The 20,569-nt window shown below is 43.0% G+C and overlaps 1 protein-coding gene across 1 annotated transcript in view; it reads left to right on the forward strand.

Annotated features, from left to right (window-relative positions):
• Positions 1-20,569, forward strand: part of ATG4A (autophagy related 4A cysteine peptidase) — a 56,731-nt gene that overhangs the window by 27,980 nt on the left and 8,182 nt on the right. The window contains exons 2-9 of the mRNA XM_027054934.2: positions 6,678-6,788; positions 9,299-9,370; positions 11,920-12,018; positions 14,940-15,041; positions 15,216-15,288; positions 18,410-18,489; positions 19,205-19,392; positions 19,516-19,594. Coding sequence (XP_026910735.1) covers positions 6,678-6,788; positions 9,299-9,370; positions 11,920-12,018; positions 14,940-15,041; positions 15,216-15,288; positions 18,410-18,489; positions 19,205-19,392; positions 19,516-19,594 — 804 coding nt within the window. The remainder of the gene's footprint in view (positions 1-6,677; positions 6,789-9,298; positions 9,371-11,919; positions 12,019-14,939; positions 15,042-15,215; positions 15,289-18,409; positions 18,490-19,204; positions 19,393-19,515; positions 19,595-20,569) is intronic.

A 20,569-nucleotide genomic window follows, 5' to 3' on the forward strand; every position in this document is an offset into this window, starting at 1 on the left:
CAGCAATTTAGAGGTGATGTATGTGTAAGGTAGATCCTGCCTTCCTCACCAGTTTGTGCATGGGATCCCATTTCTTCATGGATATCTCTTTTTTTTTTTTAAGTTTATTTATTTATTTTAAGAGAGAGAAAGAGAGCTGTGGAGGGGGAGAGAGAGAGAGAGAGAGAGAGAGAGAGAGAGAGAGAGAGAGAGAATGCCAAGCAGGCTCTGCACTCAAACCCACAAACCATGAGATCATGACCAGAACTGAAACCAAGAGCTGGGCGCTTAACCCACTGAGCCACCCAGGTGCCCCTCCTCATGGATATTTCTGAATGCATTTCAGTCAGCAGATAGCAGACAATAATTTATCCTTAAGTGAGAACAACAACAAAAATATACTTAAAAGGGCAATAAGTTTTTCAAAAGAATCACTTTAAAGGAAAACCAAAGAGTCCAATTTTGCCTTATGTTTGATTCTTACCATCATTGTGTCAGTAAGATGAAGTGACTGAATTCTGTAAGATGTGTTGTGTTTTGTGGGGCCAAGCTACCAATGGCCTGGTTGATTTTTCTAGCTGAAAAGTAAGGAGTACTTTCATTTAACACTCATTTACCAATAGTCCCTTGCCAAACAGACTGGTTATCCCTTTGCTGACTTGCCCTACAATGGGTCAGGTGCAGCCTCCTATGCTACACCACCACCAGTACTAGTCAGTTAAATAGAATCTCAGAAAGTCATAAAGTCTAGCTGAATGATAACCCTTCGGCTAAGAGTCTATATGGTAAGTCTAAAATGATAAAGGGCATCAGAGTTTTCACTGGTCTGTAGAGAAAGGATGCATGTCTTTCACATTATTTGACCACCCAGCATTGCTAGGATTTGACTTGCTGAATACATTCAAGAAACCTTTCAGTTTGAGACATGAAAATCCCCCATGGAAATAATGAGGAATGATGTCCAGTTCTCTATTTTCAAAGCTGTTCATTGTCAGAAAAGCAGGGCACTGGGAGGAAGAGAAATGAAGATGGGGTGGGGTCCATGCATGGGTGGGCAGAGGCTGGAAAGGCAAGAACACTAAGTGGACCCAGGAGGAAGGAGGTGAAGGCACATTTTAGGCTGAGTTTTGTTGTCCTGAATTCCTCCTGCCTTCCTAGGTTCTGCTTATCTACCTGCCATCTACCATGCCCCTCTTCACTTTTTTTTTTAAACCCTTCCTTTGTCAACCAAACCCATGAGTCCTACATGTTGTGGCTAGACCAAACTTTATCTCCCTACCCTGCACCATGTTTTTCTGCTACCGTTTATTTCATCACTCACACTTACAAACTGGAAGGTATTTTTAACTCTGACTCTCTCTCTCTCCCCCCAGCCCCACCCCACACTCAGTTGCTTGCCAAATCCTTTTAGTGAATTTCTCCCTTCCCCCTTTCCACTTATATCTTATTTCTATCAAGGCTCAGCTCTGATACCACCTTTTCTAGGTTGTGCAAGGCCCATTCACCCCCAGTTGGAATTAATCGTTTCTTGCCTTCCACATTGCTTTCTTTAAAAATTTTTTTAATCTTTATTTATTTTTGAGAGACAGAGAGAAACAGGATGTGAGTGGGGGAGGAACAGAGAGAGAGGGAGACAGAGAATATGAAGCAGGCTCCAGGCTCTGAGCTATCAGTACAGAGTATGTCCCAGGGCTCAAACTCACGAACTGCAAGTTCATGACCTGAGCCGAAGTTGGATGCTTAACCAACTGAGCCACTCAGATGCCCCTCACATCGCTTTCTTTTTAAAACTGAACTAGAATTGACATACAATAATATATTAGTTTCAGGTATACAACATAGTATTTTGACATTTTTATATGTTATGAAATAATCACCTTGGTAGGGCTAGTTACCATCTGTCATTATACAAAATTATTACAATATTATTGACAACATTCCCTATGTTGTACAACTGCTTTCCCTTATTATAATACTTATTGCTATTAGTTGTTTTCAGACCTGTCCTCTCCACTAGATTAAAAGCTTTTGGAGGATGGATGCTACGTCTCAGTGACGTTTTATCCATTGTGTGCATAGTAGGTACTCAGTAAAAGTTTATGGGATGAATATGTTAATGAATATTCGACCCTTACCATACCTGTTTTCCATGGATATTTTCTTGTTTTTGAAGCTGTTACTTGATACTATGTTAAATGTGCATGTATTGCTGAGAAGGCTGTCCTGGAATCAGCAGTATCCTGGCATGCCTTTAGAATCAGGTGGCCTACAAGGAAGACATGCTGTGGTATCTCAGGCCCCTTCTGGCCCTGAGATTCTGTGACAGATTTCACTTAAGAGAATTTGTATTGTTTGTGGGACACAAGCCTCACAGAATCTGGGAACCTTCAGGTACAAGTGTCTCTGTTAAGCCCTATCAGAAAATGTGTTGTTCAAAGCCATTTTTTCATTTGCTTGCAATTTTATAAAAACCAACCTTTAAAAATACAGTCAATGACTGGAAAAAAATATTAAAGTAAGATATCGCAGAAATGGCAGAGTGAGGACCTCTGAAAATTCTATTTATAAGAGCAATGAAAAACACTGGCAGAAATGGTCAGAGTCAACCTTTTCAGAACCGTGGAAGTTAGCCACAGAAAGCCTTTCCCCAGAGGCTTTTATGGAAAACTGTTAGAGGTGCAGCCACTAGGAAAAACAGTATGAAGGTTCCTCACAAAATTAAAAATAGAAATATCATATGATCCAGTAATACCACTTCTGGGTATTTACCTGAAGAAAACACAAACAGTGTTTAGAAAGATATATGCACCCCTATGTTTATTATAGTACTATTTACAGTAGCCAAGATATGGAAGCAACCTAGCTGACCATCAATAGATGAAAAGGTAAAGAAGATGAGAGATATACTCACACACACACACACACACACACACACACACACACACACACACACACTGGAATATTACTCAGCCATAAAAATGAACAAAATCTTACCACTCGTGACAACATGGAGGGATCTAGAAGGTATTATTTTTTTAATGTTTATTTTTGAGAGAGAGAGACAGACAGACATACAGAGCATGAGCAGGGGAGGGGCAGAGAGAGAGGGAGACACAGAATTCGAAGCAGGTTCCAGGTTCTGAGCTGTCAGCACAGAGCCCAGTGCGGGGCTCGAACTCATGGACTGCGAGATCAATGACCTCAGCTGAAGTCAGATGATCAACCGATTGAGCCACCCAGGCATCCCTAGAAGGTATTATGTTAAGTGAAATAAGTCATCCAGAAAAAGACAGATACCATATGATTTCACTTATATGTGGAATCTAAAAAACAAAACAAGTGAACAAATCAGAAACAGACTTAAAAATACAGAGAACAAACTGGTGGTTGCCAGAGGGGAAAAGGGTGAGGGATGGGCAAAATAGGTGAAGGGGATTAAGAAGGTACAAACTTCCAGCTATAAAATAAATGTCATGGGGACTGAAAGTACAGCATAGGGAATGTAGTCACTAATATTATAATAATTTTATATGGTGCCAGATGGTGACTACACTGATTGTAGTGACCATTGAGTAACATATAAGTTGTCAAATCGCTATGTTGTACACCTAGAATTAAGATAATATTGTATGTCAGCTATACTTCAATTAAAAATAAAATAATTAAAAAAAGAAAACCGTTAGAGGCAACTGATTAACTTCATAGATGCCTGATGCAGTAGATCAGGCCTGATCATAGATGCCTGATGCAGAAAGCTTAAAAGAAAAACCTAGGGAGTAATATGTCCATTGGAGCTTGAAAAGTTCGGGCATATCCCTGGGAATCTAGAAGACTATATGCATGCTCAGGACTGTGTGCATTCCCAGTGTTGTGTGCATGCTCAGGAAAGAGCTGACAGGGTTCTAAGCTTTTGCTCTGGTTGATCTCAAGCTCTGCACAAGGGAAGACTAAGGCAGAGTTATCAGCCACCTGGCTGAATGTTGAAGGCATGTCCCAACATGTACACATAGCCTCTTGGCCAAGACTGGGAGACTTGCTGGTTCCAAGAGTTTAAGGAAGTCTTTGTTCAGTTATTAGCTGACCACTAAGCCAACCTAGCAGAGACTTCAGTGCAAAAATTATTATTAAAGTAAAATGGAACAGAGTGAAGCCTGTTGTTCATCAGACCTTGTAGAAGCTAATTCTTGGTCTGCCCAGCTGTGGTCTTTGTAGCTCTGCCTGTATAGCTCCTATCTCTTTAAACAGGATGAAAGGGGCAGTAAACTCATATGGGGCTGATGTTTGTTCATTTAAGGCAAGATAAAAGTAGTTTATGAATTTTTTTAAAGGATTGTGTTAGTCAGAAGTGATTCTGTTGGAAATGCGATTTCACTTCTGCACCTCAATGATGCCCCAGTTTGCTTCTTCATGACTCTGAGTTCTCCTTGTGGAAGACCTATTCCTCTTTCCTCCCTGGATCCTCTTGTATACACTCTCCCCATGTTATTGCTCTTCACTTCTGTTCTGGCTTTCATTTGTTTCATCCATGTAGCTTCAACTGGGGCTGGCTGTAGCCCTGCATTCTTGGAGTCCATCTTCTAAGAGGAGAATTGGGAAGAACAGAGACCATCTTGACCTTCTTTCTGGCCTGAGAAGGGCTGAAGAGCAAGAGGAAAATTCTTTGGATACCATTTTGGTCAGGGCCATCCCAAATGAAGCAGTGGAGTTCTCACAGGCTTTAAGGGGCTGTACTAATTTGACCAGCTGGCCAGGGTTGGCGATAGAGAAATGGTTTTTCTTGGCCAGTACTAAAAAAAAGACCCAAAGCTTATATGCATACATGCTGTACATTCACCCAATGCACCCTTCCTCACCCCTACCAGGGGAATGCCAGACAGGCTGCCCCTTTCCCACGCCCCTCTCAAGCCCCTCATTTTCTGACTCTGTTTCTAGGCTCCACTGGATGTTCATTTTAACCTGATTTCTTCTGCGTGTGAGGGGTAGAGAGTAGGGTTGGAAGGTACACAGTGTGACTTACACCACCTCAGTCCACCACCTCCTGGGGATGGCCTGACCTGGGTGGTCATTTTTAGCCTGGTATTTCCTGGGCTTAGGCCAGGGGCTGAGGCCAGTGACAGAGAAGCTAAGAGGGCACAGGTTCTCTGGCATATTCAGCAGTGATGAGTTTTCACCGGGGAACAAAATGGCTGTCTCATTTCTACCTCTTTAGGTTTGAAAGACTGCCGAGTCTATAACCTTAATGATTAAAACATCCTGAGGAGAAAAGCTACTTAAATCCCTGAAAGATTGGACTTCTGTAATACATCTCAAGAAATGCAGTATTTCTTGAACTACTGGGTAGCTGTGTTTCTAAAATTATAACTTCACACAAATTATAACTTCAGTTTATACAAATGATACACAGCATAATGTCATCCTCCAACCAAGCAGTGAGAGCAGGTTAACCTGTTTTCATGATCAAAGAGGACTCATTTATATTTAGGAACATTTATTTCTATGAAAACAGCATGCTCCTGCCTTAGAAAACAAAGCCAAAAGAGAACAATTTGTCCTTTCAAGTGAGTTAAACATATCTCACAATGCCATTTTTACAGGAAAATTATTCCCTTAGGGCTTTCGGGCACTGCTGTGGGAGAGTCCCTGCAGGTGCTTGTACCTACTCTCTCTGAGCTCCCTTCCCCATAGGGGCTGGGGAGCCTCCAAGAGCTCAGGTGAGAAGGCATGTGTTGGATGTATTAGCTTTGAACTTGAAGTGTGTTTTCTCATAGACACAGCACCATATACACGATGAAATATACCATCAATTTGATTTCCTGGTTGCAGGTTAAAATAGGTTTTTGTGGGTTATCTTGGAAACTTGTTTACCACTTATGATATTATTTCTCTCATGAAGTCACTTAAAGAGAACTTTTGAGATTAGGACCCTCTCATAAGTCAGTCTTAACTCTTTGAGCAGACTCTTTCCCCACAGGTGGTACAAAAGTGAATTTTACCTCATCTCACATTACATGGTTCTAAGTTCTGAGAGTCTGGCCTGTGAACTTACAAGGTTTAATTATATGTTATTCAGTTACTTTATCTTGAGAGATAAGCATGGTCATTTGTGAATCCCAAGAACAAGTTATAGTTATCATCAGCTTCAAGATTCTTCTTTGCAGAAGTCATATGTGAATAAGATGGCAAACAAAAGTACTGTTAAAACCGCTGGTCTTCCAGCTAAAATACTACATTTTCACAGTTTTGTAATCTTTGGAGTTTGTCACAGCCCCTTCCAATGCCTCCAGCCACTAGAAACCTCATAATATTCCCTGTAATGTGGACAGGAGTTGGATATGCAAGTATTAGGTATTATTGTATCACCTTGATCCACTTTTGCTTGGAGAAGCTAGATAAGTGGCTGTTTACAAAGAATACCCCATGACGAAAAGGTTTTGAAATGAGCCTGAACTAAATATTTGGAGATGGTGCCAAATGGGACCATGAGAAAAGGAAGGTGAAAATAGGTGGTCAAATGTAAATCCCTCTACTAAAGGATTTGAGGCTTTGTGAGTATCTTTGTTCCTCCAAGACAAGGATTTGCCTCCATTCGATTCAAGCCAATGATCTTTCACCTTCAGGACAAAGGTAATAACCAGCAAAACCACAGAAGCAAACCCCCTCTGTTACATTTTGCTTAAGTTTCTTTCCTTTTCTTTCAGTTTTATCCAAATATGAAAACCAGATTACTATTTTTGCTGACTACCTAGAAGAATTTCCAGATACGGATGAGCTGGTATGGATCTTGGGGAAACAGCATCTCCTTAAAACGGGTAAGGTTTGGTAGCATTTGTCTGTGAGAACCTAAATGAGGTGGGTGCCTGAGGTTAAGGTCCTATCCATTTTTCCTTGTGGGGTTGGTGGAGTGTGATTTTGGTAACTGTTCATGCCACTTGTAGGCAGACATACCTTGCAGCCAGAGGAGGTCAAGCCGCAGACTCCTTGCTTGCACAGGTCCCTTCCGAGGCCCTGAGAGTCCCTAGCAGCATGTTCACATGATCATAGGTGTTTGTGCAATTTGAAAGGGTCATATATATATTTTTATTCTTTTCTTTAAAGGAGCACCCCTGAATTCCATAAGCCTTGACTTTCAAAAACCATGGACCCACTCGTGGTATCACTAACCAGTTTTAGACTGTAATGCCTGGGCTACATACTTCTCATTCCCCTTGTGTCCTTTTCTATCTAGATGAAAGACGCTGCCACCCAGGGGACCTCTAATCAGCCCAGGGCTGTCATAAACCACGTCAGACACTAAGAAGTCTTGTAGGGGTAAATCTTTTGCTGACTGTAGCACCGTCTCAGTTTATTCTGATTTTGTATAGAACTTTTAGCCACAGCAGCTAGATGGAAAAGAGGCTTGAATATTTCTTCCTTACCCTCATATACTTACAGATTGGGGAAGACCTTTTGTTTTTTATTTAAAAAAGTTTTTTAATGTTTATTTATTTTTGAGAGAGAGACAGAACATGAGTGGAAGAGGGGCAGAGAGAGAGGGAGACACAGAATCCAAAGCAGGCTCCAGGCTCTGAGCTGCCAGCACAGATCCTGACACGAGGCTCAAACTCAAGAACCACAAGATCATGACCTGAGGTGAAGTCGGATGCTCAATCGACTGAGCCACCCAGGCACCCCAGGGAAGATCTTTTAACCTAAAACTGCCAGCAGCCCAGCACCCTGATAAAGCCTGAGCTTGGAGAGAGTCAGCTGTCTGTCTGTCTGAGGAGAGATGCTCTTTGAAGGCCCTAGCATAGAGGAAGAAATAGGAAGGACCTGATCACAAGGCAGGAGGGGAAGTTAGCATCTTCTGGCTCCACCCCGTGTCTGGCTTCATCCTCTGGATTGGAGAATCCTGAACAGTGGAGAGAGTTGAGGGTTAGCAGTTCGGAGACATTTTGTATACAGACTCTTCCCCTACCTTAGATAAGTCACTTTCTCTTTCTGGATCTTAACTTCCTTCTCAGGTACTTAAAATGAGGAATACTGGAAAGGATCTCTTCTAGTTCTGTATTCCATGATAACAGGAGTCCCCAGCTTGTCAAATATGGCCATATCCAAATGTTAAGTTGGGAAATACCTTTCAAAGTGCACTTATGGTTAAAGTGTCCATACAACTACCCCCAGCCTTTCTAGCATAGAGGAAAGCTGAAAGGCCTAGAGAATATCAGAGGAAGGAGTGAGTGGTGTGAACATTTGAGAGAGGAAGTATATAAAAACAGCTAACATGTATCACAGGCTTACCGCATACTGTACCATCTAAACACTTTCCATGCATTATCTTGCAGAATACTCACAACTCTATGATGTAGGTGCTCTTATTCTCCCTATTTTAAGGATAAGAAAACTGAAGCTCAGAGAGATTATGTGACAAGGCCACACAGTTGGCAAGGAACAGAGTCAGGGCTCCAACCCAGGCAGAATATGACTCCAGAAGTTTTACTCTTAACCAGTGTACATCTGCTGCCCATAATGCAGTAGGCACTGGGGACGTGAAGGGCAGGGAGAATTCAGACCATTCAACTTTCTGGTTTGTTCAAAGGAAAGGCAGGAGAGAAAACAGAAATTATTGGCTAAAATCAAATTTTCTTTTCTTCTCTTAAAGTGCAATGGCTCTAACTTCTATACAGATGGACACGTGAAAGCCGCTGTATATGTGGTCATTGAAGTAAATTTATGTCATAAGATGCACAAAATGCTTTGAATAAAGACACCAAAGTGTTGGTGTCTAATTTATCCATTAGATTACAAATGCCAGCTGCACTGGGTGGTGTTGTATATTTTTACACACTTAATTTACTTATTGTGGATCTTCCTTTTTAGTTAAACATACATGCATGCACACATACATGTGTACACCCCCCACACCCCCACACATACACACCCCTAGTTTTAGATAATGGACACTGGGTACTGATGAGAGATCCAACCAACTATCATCATTTCAGGCAGGGGCTGGTTGCCTTGTTAGTGGGTTATCCTTGCTTTTCTTATCCCTTGTCTTTTGGCCACTGACCCCAGTGTTAGTACCTGCCAGGGCCATGGAGCTCAGTGAGTAGGAGACAGGAACCACCTGGCCAGTAGTACTGGTGAAAACATAGGTGAAAGGGAATGCTGAAATTACTTGGCTAAGGTGATATTGGGTTTTCTATGAACTTCCCTAGCCCCATAACAATGGAATTGAGTGGTTTATTTGAAAATGAGTTTCCTGCTGGCTCAGAAATCAAAGGCAGATATCTTTAGATGGGATGTGGTGATTTAATTTTAATTTCACATTTAATTTCAGAAAAATCTAAGCTGTTGTCTGATATAAGTGCTCGTCTGTGGTTTACATACAGAAGGAAATTTTCACCAATTGGTAGGTATATCATTTGTTGTACTTCACTTTCTTCCTTGTAGATAGCTTGCCTGAGGTGATCAGTGACATCCCAGAAACCTCAGAATTAACAGCTCACTGTGGTGAAGAATTTGCTTTAGGGGAATACTTAAATCTTATACTTTATTCAAAACTTTCATTGCCCAAGTACTGCATCATGTATGGTTCCTTGGTGTGAATATGTAATTGCCAGGATATTTATGAGTCCACCTCCAAGTGTTCAGGCACCAGGTAGTATTAGTTGTTTTCCAGGAGCAAGCAGAAAGTCAAACTTCTAGTCTGGGTAATATTTATTAACTCATAATCCACTGCTTTGTGGAGTTACTTGATTATTAAAGACAGTTATGCCTTGAATGAAAGAAAATAATTCCTATGATTTCTACCCCCTATGACATTAAAGCACCATACCATTGGAAGATGAACTATGATAGATTTCCTTGGAACTAATTATCAGCTGTTAGGTTACCACCTGCTGTCTAGGAAAAAAAAGGTCAATAAGCTAAGTGAATTGTCTCCCTTTAGAGAAAACCTGTAAAATGTTTGCAAGTAAGGTGGCCTATTCCTAGTATCATGGCCCTGTAGGAAAAAGAATGTCAAATCCAAGTGGTGGAAGCTATTCTCCTAAGAGAAAACCTGTCTGATTGATTTTGATGCAGGACTAGACATAATAACTGGAATGAAATCCTACTTTCTGATCAGTGCCCAAAACAAAGTCCACATGGACATTTTTTGCTTTCCATAGGAAGTACCCAAGCAGTAAAATGCACAAAGGAAAAATCTTTAGTACCCAGTGATTTTATTTATTTATTTATTTATTTATTTATTTATTTATTTAAGTAATTAATTATATTTTAGAGAGAGAGTACGTGCACCAGCTGGAAAGAGGAGCAGAGAGAGAGAGAGAGAGTGAGAGAGAGAGAGAAACTTAAGCAGGCTCCACACTCAGCACAGAGCCCGACACAGGGCTCTATCCCATGACCCTGGGATTATGACCTGAGCCAAAATCAAGAGTTGGATGCTCAATGGACTGAGCCACCCAGGCACCCCTAGTACCCAGTGATTTTAAACTGTTAACTTTCTCTAGGTGAAGAGATCTTTACAAGGCTTAAAAACATTTGCAATTCAACTCTGACAATGTTTTTTTTTTTTTTAAGTTTTAAGTAGGCTAAATGCCCAATGGGGGTTTGAACTCATGACCTTAAGATCAAGAGTTGCATGCTCTACTGACTGAGCCGGCCATGCACCCCAATTCTGACAATGTTTTGGCAATAGATGATCTTTTCTTTATCTAGTCTTCATTGCATCTCTCCTGTACTAAGCCGGCCATGTACCCCAATTCTGACAATGTTTTGGCAATAGATGATCTCTTCTTTATCTAGTCATCATTGCATCTCTCCTGTACTAATGTGTCCTATAATTCTACCATTATAGCAAGAGCCAAAGGACTCTCCTTCCAGTTTATGAGTTGGCTCAACCCTCCCCATCTTTCTGTAGCAATTCTCCTTCAGTCCCCACAACAAAAGGAAAAGGGTGGCCACTGTGGCCCATTTGTCTTACATGGCTGATGACCCTCCTTAAAGTTAGTCTTGTGAGATCATGCTTATAAGCATAGTTTTCCACTCCCATGTTGAGGACAGAGAGCAATGAAAGCAGAATGTCTCCTCTGCCATCCAAGTTATCTGATTTCACTGGTACCTTGAAAAAGGATATTGAGCTCACCCTGGCCACATACATGGGATTTTCGTTACATCAAGTGTTCTTAAAGTGGAACCTGTTGTCTTCTTTCATTTATTAACTGGTTTTATGCCTTTTAAAGATGTAGCACATTTCCAATTTATTAGTAGCATTTTCAATTATGGCCATGCTCATAACACCAGATATTTACATCATCCTGAGTGAGTTTGTAGAACACTTGCACAGGCAGGGTGCGTGCTGTTGTTCCCAGTCTATAGTTGAGTCTTGGATCAGGTAACTAGAGACCATTCTTCTGATGCCTAATCTGGGACTCTTTCCTCTATTTTACATTGTCCTTCTTGCTGTTGAGATCTTCTAATGTATATTTAGAACAGTCAAGAGCCTCCCAGATCTCTTTGACCATGTTGATGATTGCCTTTGGTAGCATTTATTCCTTAACTAAGGTAAGACTGGCTTCCCTGAGAAGTGAGCTGTGCAAAAAGCCAGGTTTGGTTAGGCAGATAATGACATGGCATGGGCCCAGTATTGGTAGTCATACCTGGCAGTCATCTACAAAAATTGCATGCATACCTAGAAGTCCCCAAGGAGAAAACCTAAGGGGCAGGTTTTGTTCATTTGCTTGTTTTGTCTTTGGTCATAGAAACTGTTTTGGCTAACTCAGTGTTATCTCTGCAAGTTCCACCCTATAACAAGCCCTGTTTGATATTCAGCTGTATCTCTTGTCTCTTTTCAGAGTCTGTGTTTCTGTCTGTCTTGTATGATTCCCACATTTGCCAATGTTTCAGGAAAGGGCAATCCAAGGAACCCATAGTCATTCCCATCCATTTTGCCAACAGGGGGAACTGGCCCTTCATCAGATGCCGGCTGGGGATGCATGCTCCGCTGTGGACAGATGATGCTGGCTCAAGCTCTTATCTGCAGACACTTGGGAAGGGGTGAGTTAAATTCGTTCTGCCTCAGAGACCTCTGCAGTAGCACTTCCTGCTGGTACTTTAGCATTGGTGCCGAGCTTCAGGAGCATTCAGTAACAGAGCCGAAGGTCCTAAAATGCTATCTGCCAGCTCAAGTGATGGGGCCGAAAAGTCAATAAAGCCTCCCAGGAGAAGGAAACAGCTGGCATTTCCTTGTGATTCACGAAGCCAGAGAGTTATTTTCCTGGGACAGAACTGAACATTGAGGCAGGTGTGTCATTAGAGTTTCCATCTTCGCTGTTGTTCGAGTGAGTCCTTAAACAGGTCAGATAATAAAGGGAGCAGGAAGAAGGGTGTGGTGGTAAATCTGTTTCTTGACCTCATTGAAAAAGTCTGCCTGGTGAGGATGTAAGTGACCTAAAGGAAGTGCCTAATGAGGGAGCTCGTGCTGTTTTGGTTTGGGTTCACTGAGAATATCCACTTGACAATGAAGGAATCCTTAATTTAGCTTTCTTAGAAAGCCACTTCATTAAGAAACTTCTGGTATGCTTGGAACCCTTGAGTCTCCTGCTTTCTTAAGGTCTGTGCATGCTTCCCTGTGGGCATCTGTAGGATGACCTTGGCTGGATGCCAGTTCAGGCACTTGGGTGAAGGCCTGGTTTAACATGGAGATGAGGGAGGGAAAGGACACCTTGGATGAGATTGGCCTGCTGAATTCATTGGCTGCATGAATTCATTGGCTGAATTCATTGTTGCTCCTTGAGATTCAGAGGTATGAAAACATCACTCCTTTCCCCCCACTCTGGCAGCCTCACACACCCTGCTGCAGTTACCAGAGAGGATTGCAGAAGGGCCTGGGGAGGTTTTAGGGCTTAATGCCTTATTTTCAGAGTTTAGAGGAGCCTAAACCCACTTTTCCTGGGTAGTATCATAATTCCAGTTTTACAGATGAGGGAATTGAGGCTTAGGAAGTACAAGGACTTACCCAGAGTCAAACAGCAAGAAAGCGTGGATTTGGGAATAGAAGAAGGCAGGTCTTCTGACTCATTGTCCAGTGATTTCTCTATGGTACACATACTTCTTGGAGCAGATCCATTCTATTTAATTTCTCATTTATAAAACACAGCAAGACGATCTTCCTGGAAGTGAATTCTGTGGGAAGCAAACGAGGAAAACATAAAACCCCAAACTCAGTAGTCTCAGTCGTTTTAATATAAAAGCAAATAGCAGGAAGAATTTGAAATAGATCTTGTAGCTAAGATATATTCAAAGATGTAATTTTGGTATTTTTTTAATGTTTATTTTTATTTTTTTTAATTTTTTTTAATGTTTATTTTATTATTTTTGAGACAGAAAGAGACAGAGCATGAAGGGGGGAGGGGCAGAGAGAGAGGGAGACACAGAATCGGAAGCAGGCTCCAGGCTCTGAGCCATCAGCCCAGAGCCTGACGCGGGGCTCAAACTCACAGACCGCGAGATCGTGACCTGAGCTGAAGTCGGACACTTAACCGACTGACCCACCCAGGCGCCCCTGTTTATTTTTATTTTTTAGAGAGAGAGAAAGAGAGAGAGAGAGCTGGAGGGGGGGAGCAGAGAGAGAGGGAGACACAGAATCCAAAGCAGGCTCCAGGCTCTGAGCTGTCAGCACAGAGCCCGATGCAGGGCTCAAACCCATGGACTACAAGATGATGACCTGAGCCAAAGTTGGACGTTCAACCGACTGAACCTCCCAGGCATCCCTTGAAGATGTAGTTTCGTAAAGAAGTATTTTGGAGGGCTTCCTATTCAGTTACTCCATAATTAAGTATTCACTCACTCATCGCTATCATCAGTCAACATTTAGCGGTACTTAGCAGCCAGCTACTCAGGATTTCCCCAGACTTGGACAATTCAGTAGCAAATGAAAACAAAAACAAAAACAACCTGGATGTGGTTCACCCTCTGAAGACTATGATGGCCACAAAGTTTAAAAGTTTGATTTCAGATCCACTGGAAGCAAAGAGAACAGAAGACTCTGGAGATAATGGCCTTTGGCTTCAAGTATACTTCAGCTGTGAGGTTAAAATCTCCCTCGAACCTTTGGGAGAGAAATTTGTGTCTTGGAAGCAAACAGAGCCCCGGAGGTCTGTCCCATTACACAGAGTTCCTAAAGCTGAGGGAAGGGGAGAAGCGCATCCCCTCCACAGTAGCGATTATGGAGAATTTTTGTGGGTGTCCTTCGGGAGGGATAAATAGCCCCTGCAGCATTTGGGGGCGCCATGCCTAAGGCACAGATAGGATTCCTAGAGATGTCGTTATTTTGGCTTTGGTCATAAAGAAACCTTGAACGCTTGATAGCAAAGGTATGTGTTTTTCCAAAGGTCAGTGTGGACGTTTTCAAGGTTGTGTAAAAATGGCAGCATGCAATTGTTTTTTAAACCCTTAGTTGTAAGTTGTGTATATTCCCCTGTGCACTGTCATGTGTGAGAAGAGCAGTACCCCCCACTCTTTTGGCAATTGAGACTCTTTTGGCAATGTGGCCAAAATATAGGGACCAAAGGTATTGCTGTCTGTGTAGAGATGAGACACTGTGGCATCAGAGTGATCTAAGGATATACTGCTGGGTTTTTGGTGAGCTCCTTCTCGCTGAGTAGCTGACCAGAAAGGCCTTGCCTGACATTGTTGTCATGTAATATTTATCTAGCTCAAGCCCTTGGGCTAAGTCAATTCCTTGGTTAAAGTCTTGTTTTCCTTTTACTTTACACCCACTGAGACTTTGAAAGTAATGTCTCCAGATGCCGTTGTTGTCAATATTGGAGTTCCTTATGAATGTTCTAACTTGATCACTCCTGCCTTCCAGATACAACTCGTGTGTTTTCCCTCTAACCCCGTGGTTACAGTAAGAGTGCAGAGAGGTAAATAAACAGTTATAAAAATGATTTTAACTCATTTTTTTTCCTAAAAAGACTGGAACTGGGAGAAACAAAAAGAACAACCCAAAGAATACCAACGGATCCTACAGTGCTTCTTAGATAGAAAGGATTGTTGCTACTCTATCCATCAAATGGGTAAGGTTACATCAATAGTTTTATGGCAATGTCTGTACCTACTGCTTTCACCCCCTGCCTTATATGTGGCTCTGCTAAGTTGTCCATCTGCTTAATTATTTATGAAAAAAATAGGAGTTTGTGGTGTGCTAAAAGAACTTTTGCTAACATCTTTTTTTTTCCACATAAAAACAGCACAAATGGGTGTAGGAGAAGGGAAATCAATTGGCGAATGGTTTGGACCAAATACAGTTGCACAGGTGTTAAAGTAAGTAAAAGAGTCTGGCATCTGCCTTATTGTACTCTTTCCTATGCCTCCTTCTTCTGCCAACTCAGTGTCCCATCAATCTAACTATTCCTGCCATCCCACTAAGCCACCAGACATCTGCACTATTTTGCCTAGACAGTTCTTTGAAGTGTGCAAGTATGGACATCTGTTATCATATTTCAGAGTCGTAGTCACTGGTGCCGGTATAGAGGGAGGCATCTCAGGACTCATTCAGTATCTGTTCCCTCTGCAGGTTGGTGTTCACCTTCCAGGGAACCATCAGCCTGAGGGTCACTTTGAAGCCAAAAGGCTAAATAGTAAGTGGCGGAGGCTGAGCTAGCTTAGGAAAGACAAGGACTCCCACTCTGTATAGTATAAAAAAAAACCTCATTCATTCATTCATTCATTCATTCAAGATTTACAATTTTTTAATGTTTATTTACTTTTGAGAGAGAGACAGAGACAGAGAGACAGAGCACAAGCGGGAGAGGGGCAGAGAGAGGGGGAGACACAGAGTCAGAAGCAGTCTCCAGGCCCTGAGCTGTCTGCACAGAGCCTGATGCGGGGCTTGAACCCACAAACCGTGAGATCATGACCTGAGCCAAAGTCAGATGCTAAACCAACTGAGCCAGCCAGGTGCCCCATTCATTCAACATTTACTGAGTGGCTGTGCTGTGCAAAGTGCTGGGTATACAGAAATAAACTAGACACAGTTCTTGCCTCAAGGAACTCAACACCTGTGGGAGGAGACAAACCCCAAGGGAGTCTTGGGATCAGTTTGTTGTGTCTTGGCAGACTCCAGGTACCCCAGCATGGTACTTGTGCAGTTGCTCTGTTAAATCGCAGAATTTACTGCCCATACCAAGAGGCAAGGTGGAGAATCTAAGATGAACATTTTAGAAGTGAATGGGATGGGTGGCATCAGCACCTATACATCTAGGCCACCTCACCTGTTGTCACTCTCCTTCCTGACAGCCTGTCACTGAATGAAAACTCGCAAGGGCAGAGATTACATTTGTCTTGTTCACTACAGTAACACCAGCACATAAAACTGCCTGGCACACATAAGTGCTCAGTAGATACTTGATGGGTGAATGGAGATGCCATCCAGAATCTGAAGCTGGATTTAGGCATCAGAAGATTGAAACCATCTGGAATCCTTTGGCGTAGCTTGCTTCTTCAATTCCCAGGCTCTCTGGAGGATGATGGCAGGACCTCCTCCATGAAAAGTACAGAGGGGGCACTGTTTCAATTATTAGCCAGTCTTCGTGAACCAGAATGCTCTGAAAATGTGCTCACGAGGGGAGTAGTCTGGATTTCCTGGGGACCCAAGCAAAATCTGTATTTTGGCGTTATTCCTTGCTAATGCTGCAACCCCCCTGTGACCACTTCCTTGCCTTAGTCCATAGTCCCTTTGGGGGTCATCATTGATTCTGCTGAGTGAAGATCTGGCAGTATTTCAGGAAGCACCGTAGGAACCCAGGGTCGAAGGTGTAGAAGATGGATGAGAATGGCTGTGCCGAGACCCAAACCCAGCCTGAAATGTTTGGTTTTTACATGATGTCCTTCAGAATCTGCTTCTTTCTTCTAAAATTTGAAGTTCTCAACAATAAGCAAATGGAAACATACCTTTTTTAAAGAATTTAAGTGGCTTGTTTTTGGTGGGGGAGGGGCAGAGAGAGAGAGAGAGGGAGGGAGGGAGAGAATCTTAAGCAGGATGAATGCTTAGTGCCGAGTCTGACGCAGGGCTTGATCCCACGACCCAGGGATCATTACGTGAGCTGAAATCAAGAGTCAGACGCTCAATCGACTAAGCCACCCAGGCACCCCTAAGTGGGTTTTGAGTCACTGTGATTGTTATCATTAATAACAGAGTATTAGTGTATCAGGGAAAGGTAATACATTACAAGGAATGAAATTAAAGTGTAATGGTAATTAACCTCTTCCTGGGAGCTACTTTGGTTAGGAAAATCATATATATATATATGTATATATATTGTTATATATATATATTGTTATATATATATATTGTTTTATATATATATTGTTTTATATATATATATATTGTTTTATCCAGTGAGGCTGTTATTTACTCAAGAATTCCAGAAGTAGCCAGGTTAAATACACCTTCTTTCAGACTGGTAAGAGGGAAACATAAGAGAGAAATGGCCACGGTGCTTTATTTTTTATTTTTTTAATCTTTTTTTTACTTTTTCTTTTGTTTTTTTTTTTAAATGTTTTTATTTATTTTTGAGAGAGAGTGTGTGAGTAAGGGAAGGGCAGAGACAGAGGGAGAGAGACACAGAATCTGAAGCAGGTTCCAGGCTCTGAGCTGTCAGCCAGAGCCCAACACAGGGTTTGAACTCATGAATGATGAGATCATGACCTGAGCCAAAGTCGGATGCTTAACCAACTGAGCCACCCAGGCACCCCGGCAATGGTGCTTTACTCAGACCTCAGAAAATCCTTGTGTTGAAGGGGTTTTCTTTCTAATCTCCTCCAAAGTTATACAATTCAGCATGCTCTCTCTCTGTTCAGCTGTTGACCAGAGAGGCCCCACACCAAGGCCAGATGCAGCCCACGTCTCTTGAACAGCATTTGCACTGCACATGGGGAGGGGTGTAAGACATATTTCTCTCTCTCTCTGCATTTTCCTCAGCCTTATCCTCAACATTATCTGTGCTCCCAAACATATGTATGTATTTATATTTTATATTTTATATTTATATTTATAACTTCATGACAGTTTCCTTTTTTTGAAAAAAGCAGTAAGTCAGAATGTGTTTTGTTTAAGAAGAGAAAACAAAATCTCTGGGAGCAGATACATTGGCATCTTTTCTCTTTTGCCTGACAGGAGTCACTTTGTGAGGTAGACTTTTCCATTTTGTAAAGCAGGAATTTTTTTTCAGCGTTCTAAAACAGTGACTCTGTGGCATTCTCAAGGTCCCTGGACATGGAATGTTCCAGAGCTCTCGGTCAGGGGAGCCAGAGCTGACCCGAATCCTAACTTCTCTGTGGCTCAGCATTTGGTGACTTTAGGAACAGTGGGCATATATTGTACTGCTTCCTGCTATTGTTGCCATCTTCCCCCATTTTTACTTCATTGTGTGTTACTTTGCAGAAAACTTGCTTTATTTGACGAATGGAATTCCTTGGCTGTTTATGTTTCAATGGATAACACAGTGGTCATTGAAGATATCAGTGAGTCCCTAGCCTGTCTACCTTCCCAGGTGGTGGGTGGTTGAGGTCCTTCCTCAACATTCAGAAAGTGTGTGGGGTGGGGGTGGGTGGGGGAGAGGGAGAGAGAGGGACAACAGACAGACAGACTGACAGACAGGCACTGACTCTCTGGCCTGCTCCACTAAAGCAGGGAAGCTTGGGGGGAGGGCACAGGACTCTGGTTAATCATTCGCTATGCCTTTTCTTCTCTTTCCTTTCAGCTTTCTGAAAGGAAGAAAACAATGAGGGTCTTTTCTGACCCTCAGTGAGCTATCAGACCCTTTCCCTGCAGGATACTCAAAGTATGGATAATCAGTTAAACCAACAGGTCTTCTGTGGAGGTCCCCATTTGCCCCAGCCCTGTGCTCTCTGCCATGGGGTTAGAGAAACCAAAGATACAGTCCCTGTCTCAAAGGCAGAAAAACTAGTCTAGAAATCAGATTTGTTTTTTTTCAATGAGCCCCTAATATCTGGCAGGAGGTAAGTGAGTGCCCGGTTGCCAGAAGGAAGAGGAGTAAGGGCTGGAGAAGTGGCCTGGGCTTCCTGTGGGGCGAGGTGGGGCAAGCTGGGCCTCAGTGGCAGATGGGAGGGCCTCCCAGGTAGATGTCATGTGAGGTTGCCCTTAGTTTCGCCCTTGGTGTATCTCATATGACCAGATACCCCTTACTCACCCAGCTCTCTTGTCTTCCACTTCCAGAAAAAATGTGCTGCGTCCTTCCCTCAAGTGCTGACAGAGTTGGTGAGAGCACCCCCAGCACTCTGAATGCTTCGAATCAGAGTAGGGGCACCTTTGACTGCTGCCCAGCCTGGAAACCCCTGCTGCTTATTGTGCCCCTTCGCCTGGGCATAAACCAAATCAATCCTGTCTATGTTGATGCATTCAAAGTAAGTCACCCCGTTTCCCAGGCCCAGAGTGCCGCCCGCCCATCACACCGCCATGTAAGTACAGAGATCCGTGAGCAGCAGTCCACAAGTGAGTTGAGAATCTTGCACTCTCTTTCCCTCTAGGAGTGTTTTAAGATGCCCCAGTCTTTAGGGGCCTTAGGAGGAAAACCAAATAACGCCTATTATTTCATAGGATTCTTAGGTAAGAAAAGAGGAATCACAAGTAAGTCGTCATGGGCCAGGGGAGGGTGGGCAGAAGGTTTGCACGTGACACCAGGCAATTCCAGTTAGGGGGCCCTCTTCTAGCCCAGAGATGCTGTGGCCTTTGGCCAGCTCATTCTGTCTCTGGCCTGATCTGTGGAGAGTAACACTTCTCTGTGTCTGCTGGAGAGTGGATCCCCTCCTTCAGTGTCCCACTTCCTTGCCTCTTGATAAGATGGTTCTATAGCTGCTTTCCCACTGGACCACCCCAAGGTCACAGCATTATCTCAGCATCTCTGTCTCCTTTCTGTGGGGTCCAGGGTGGCAGGGTTTCACTCTCCTGGCATTGTTGATCCCCCTCTTTTAGGGGCTTGGGCATTCGTGCTAGGAGCTATCTTCTGACTTCCATGCAGCTGGGCCTGCTGCCTCCTTGTTCAGAGCCATGACTAGGTAGATGTGAAAGGAGGCAAAGACAGAGCTATCCTGTTTCTGATAACAGGGGCTAAGCCTTAAAACCACTAACTTCCTAATGCAGATGCTAACAAGCAGCCCAGGATCCCCTGCCTAGGTCGATGCCTCTGGAAATCTAGCTGCCTTATTCACTAGCTGTGGTCAGAGTCATTTAAGGCCCATGGCACACGAGGTGAACTAGCCCAGTTCTTCTCAAACTTTAATGTGCATGCAAATCACCCTAAGAGCCTATTTAATTTTTTTTTAATGTTTATTTATTTTAGAGAGAGAGAGAGACAGAGCATGAATGGGGGAGGGTCAGAGAGAGAGGGAAACACAGAATCTGAAGCAGGCTCCAGGCTCTGAGCTGTCAGCATAGAGCCTGATGCAGGGCTCGAACTCACGGACCGCGAGATCATGACCTGAGCCGAAGTCAGACACTTAACCGACTGAGCCACCCAGACGCCCCCTGAGAGCCTATTTAAAATGCACGTTCAGCAGGTCCAGGGTGGGCCCTGAGAGTCTA

Source organism: Acinonyx jubatus, chromosome X (assembly GCF_027475565.1).
Source record: "Acinonyx jubatus isolate Ajub_Pintada_27869175 chromosome X, VMU_Ajub_asm_v1.0, whole genome shotgun sequence".
NCBI lineage: Eukaryota > Metazoa > Chordata > Mammalia > Carnivora > Felidae > Acinonyx > Acinonyx jubatus.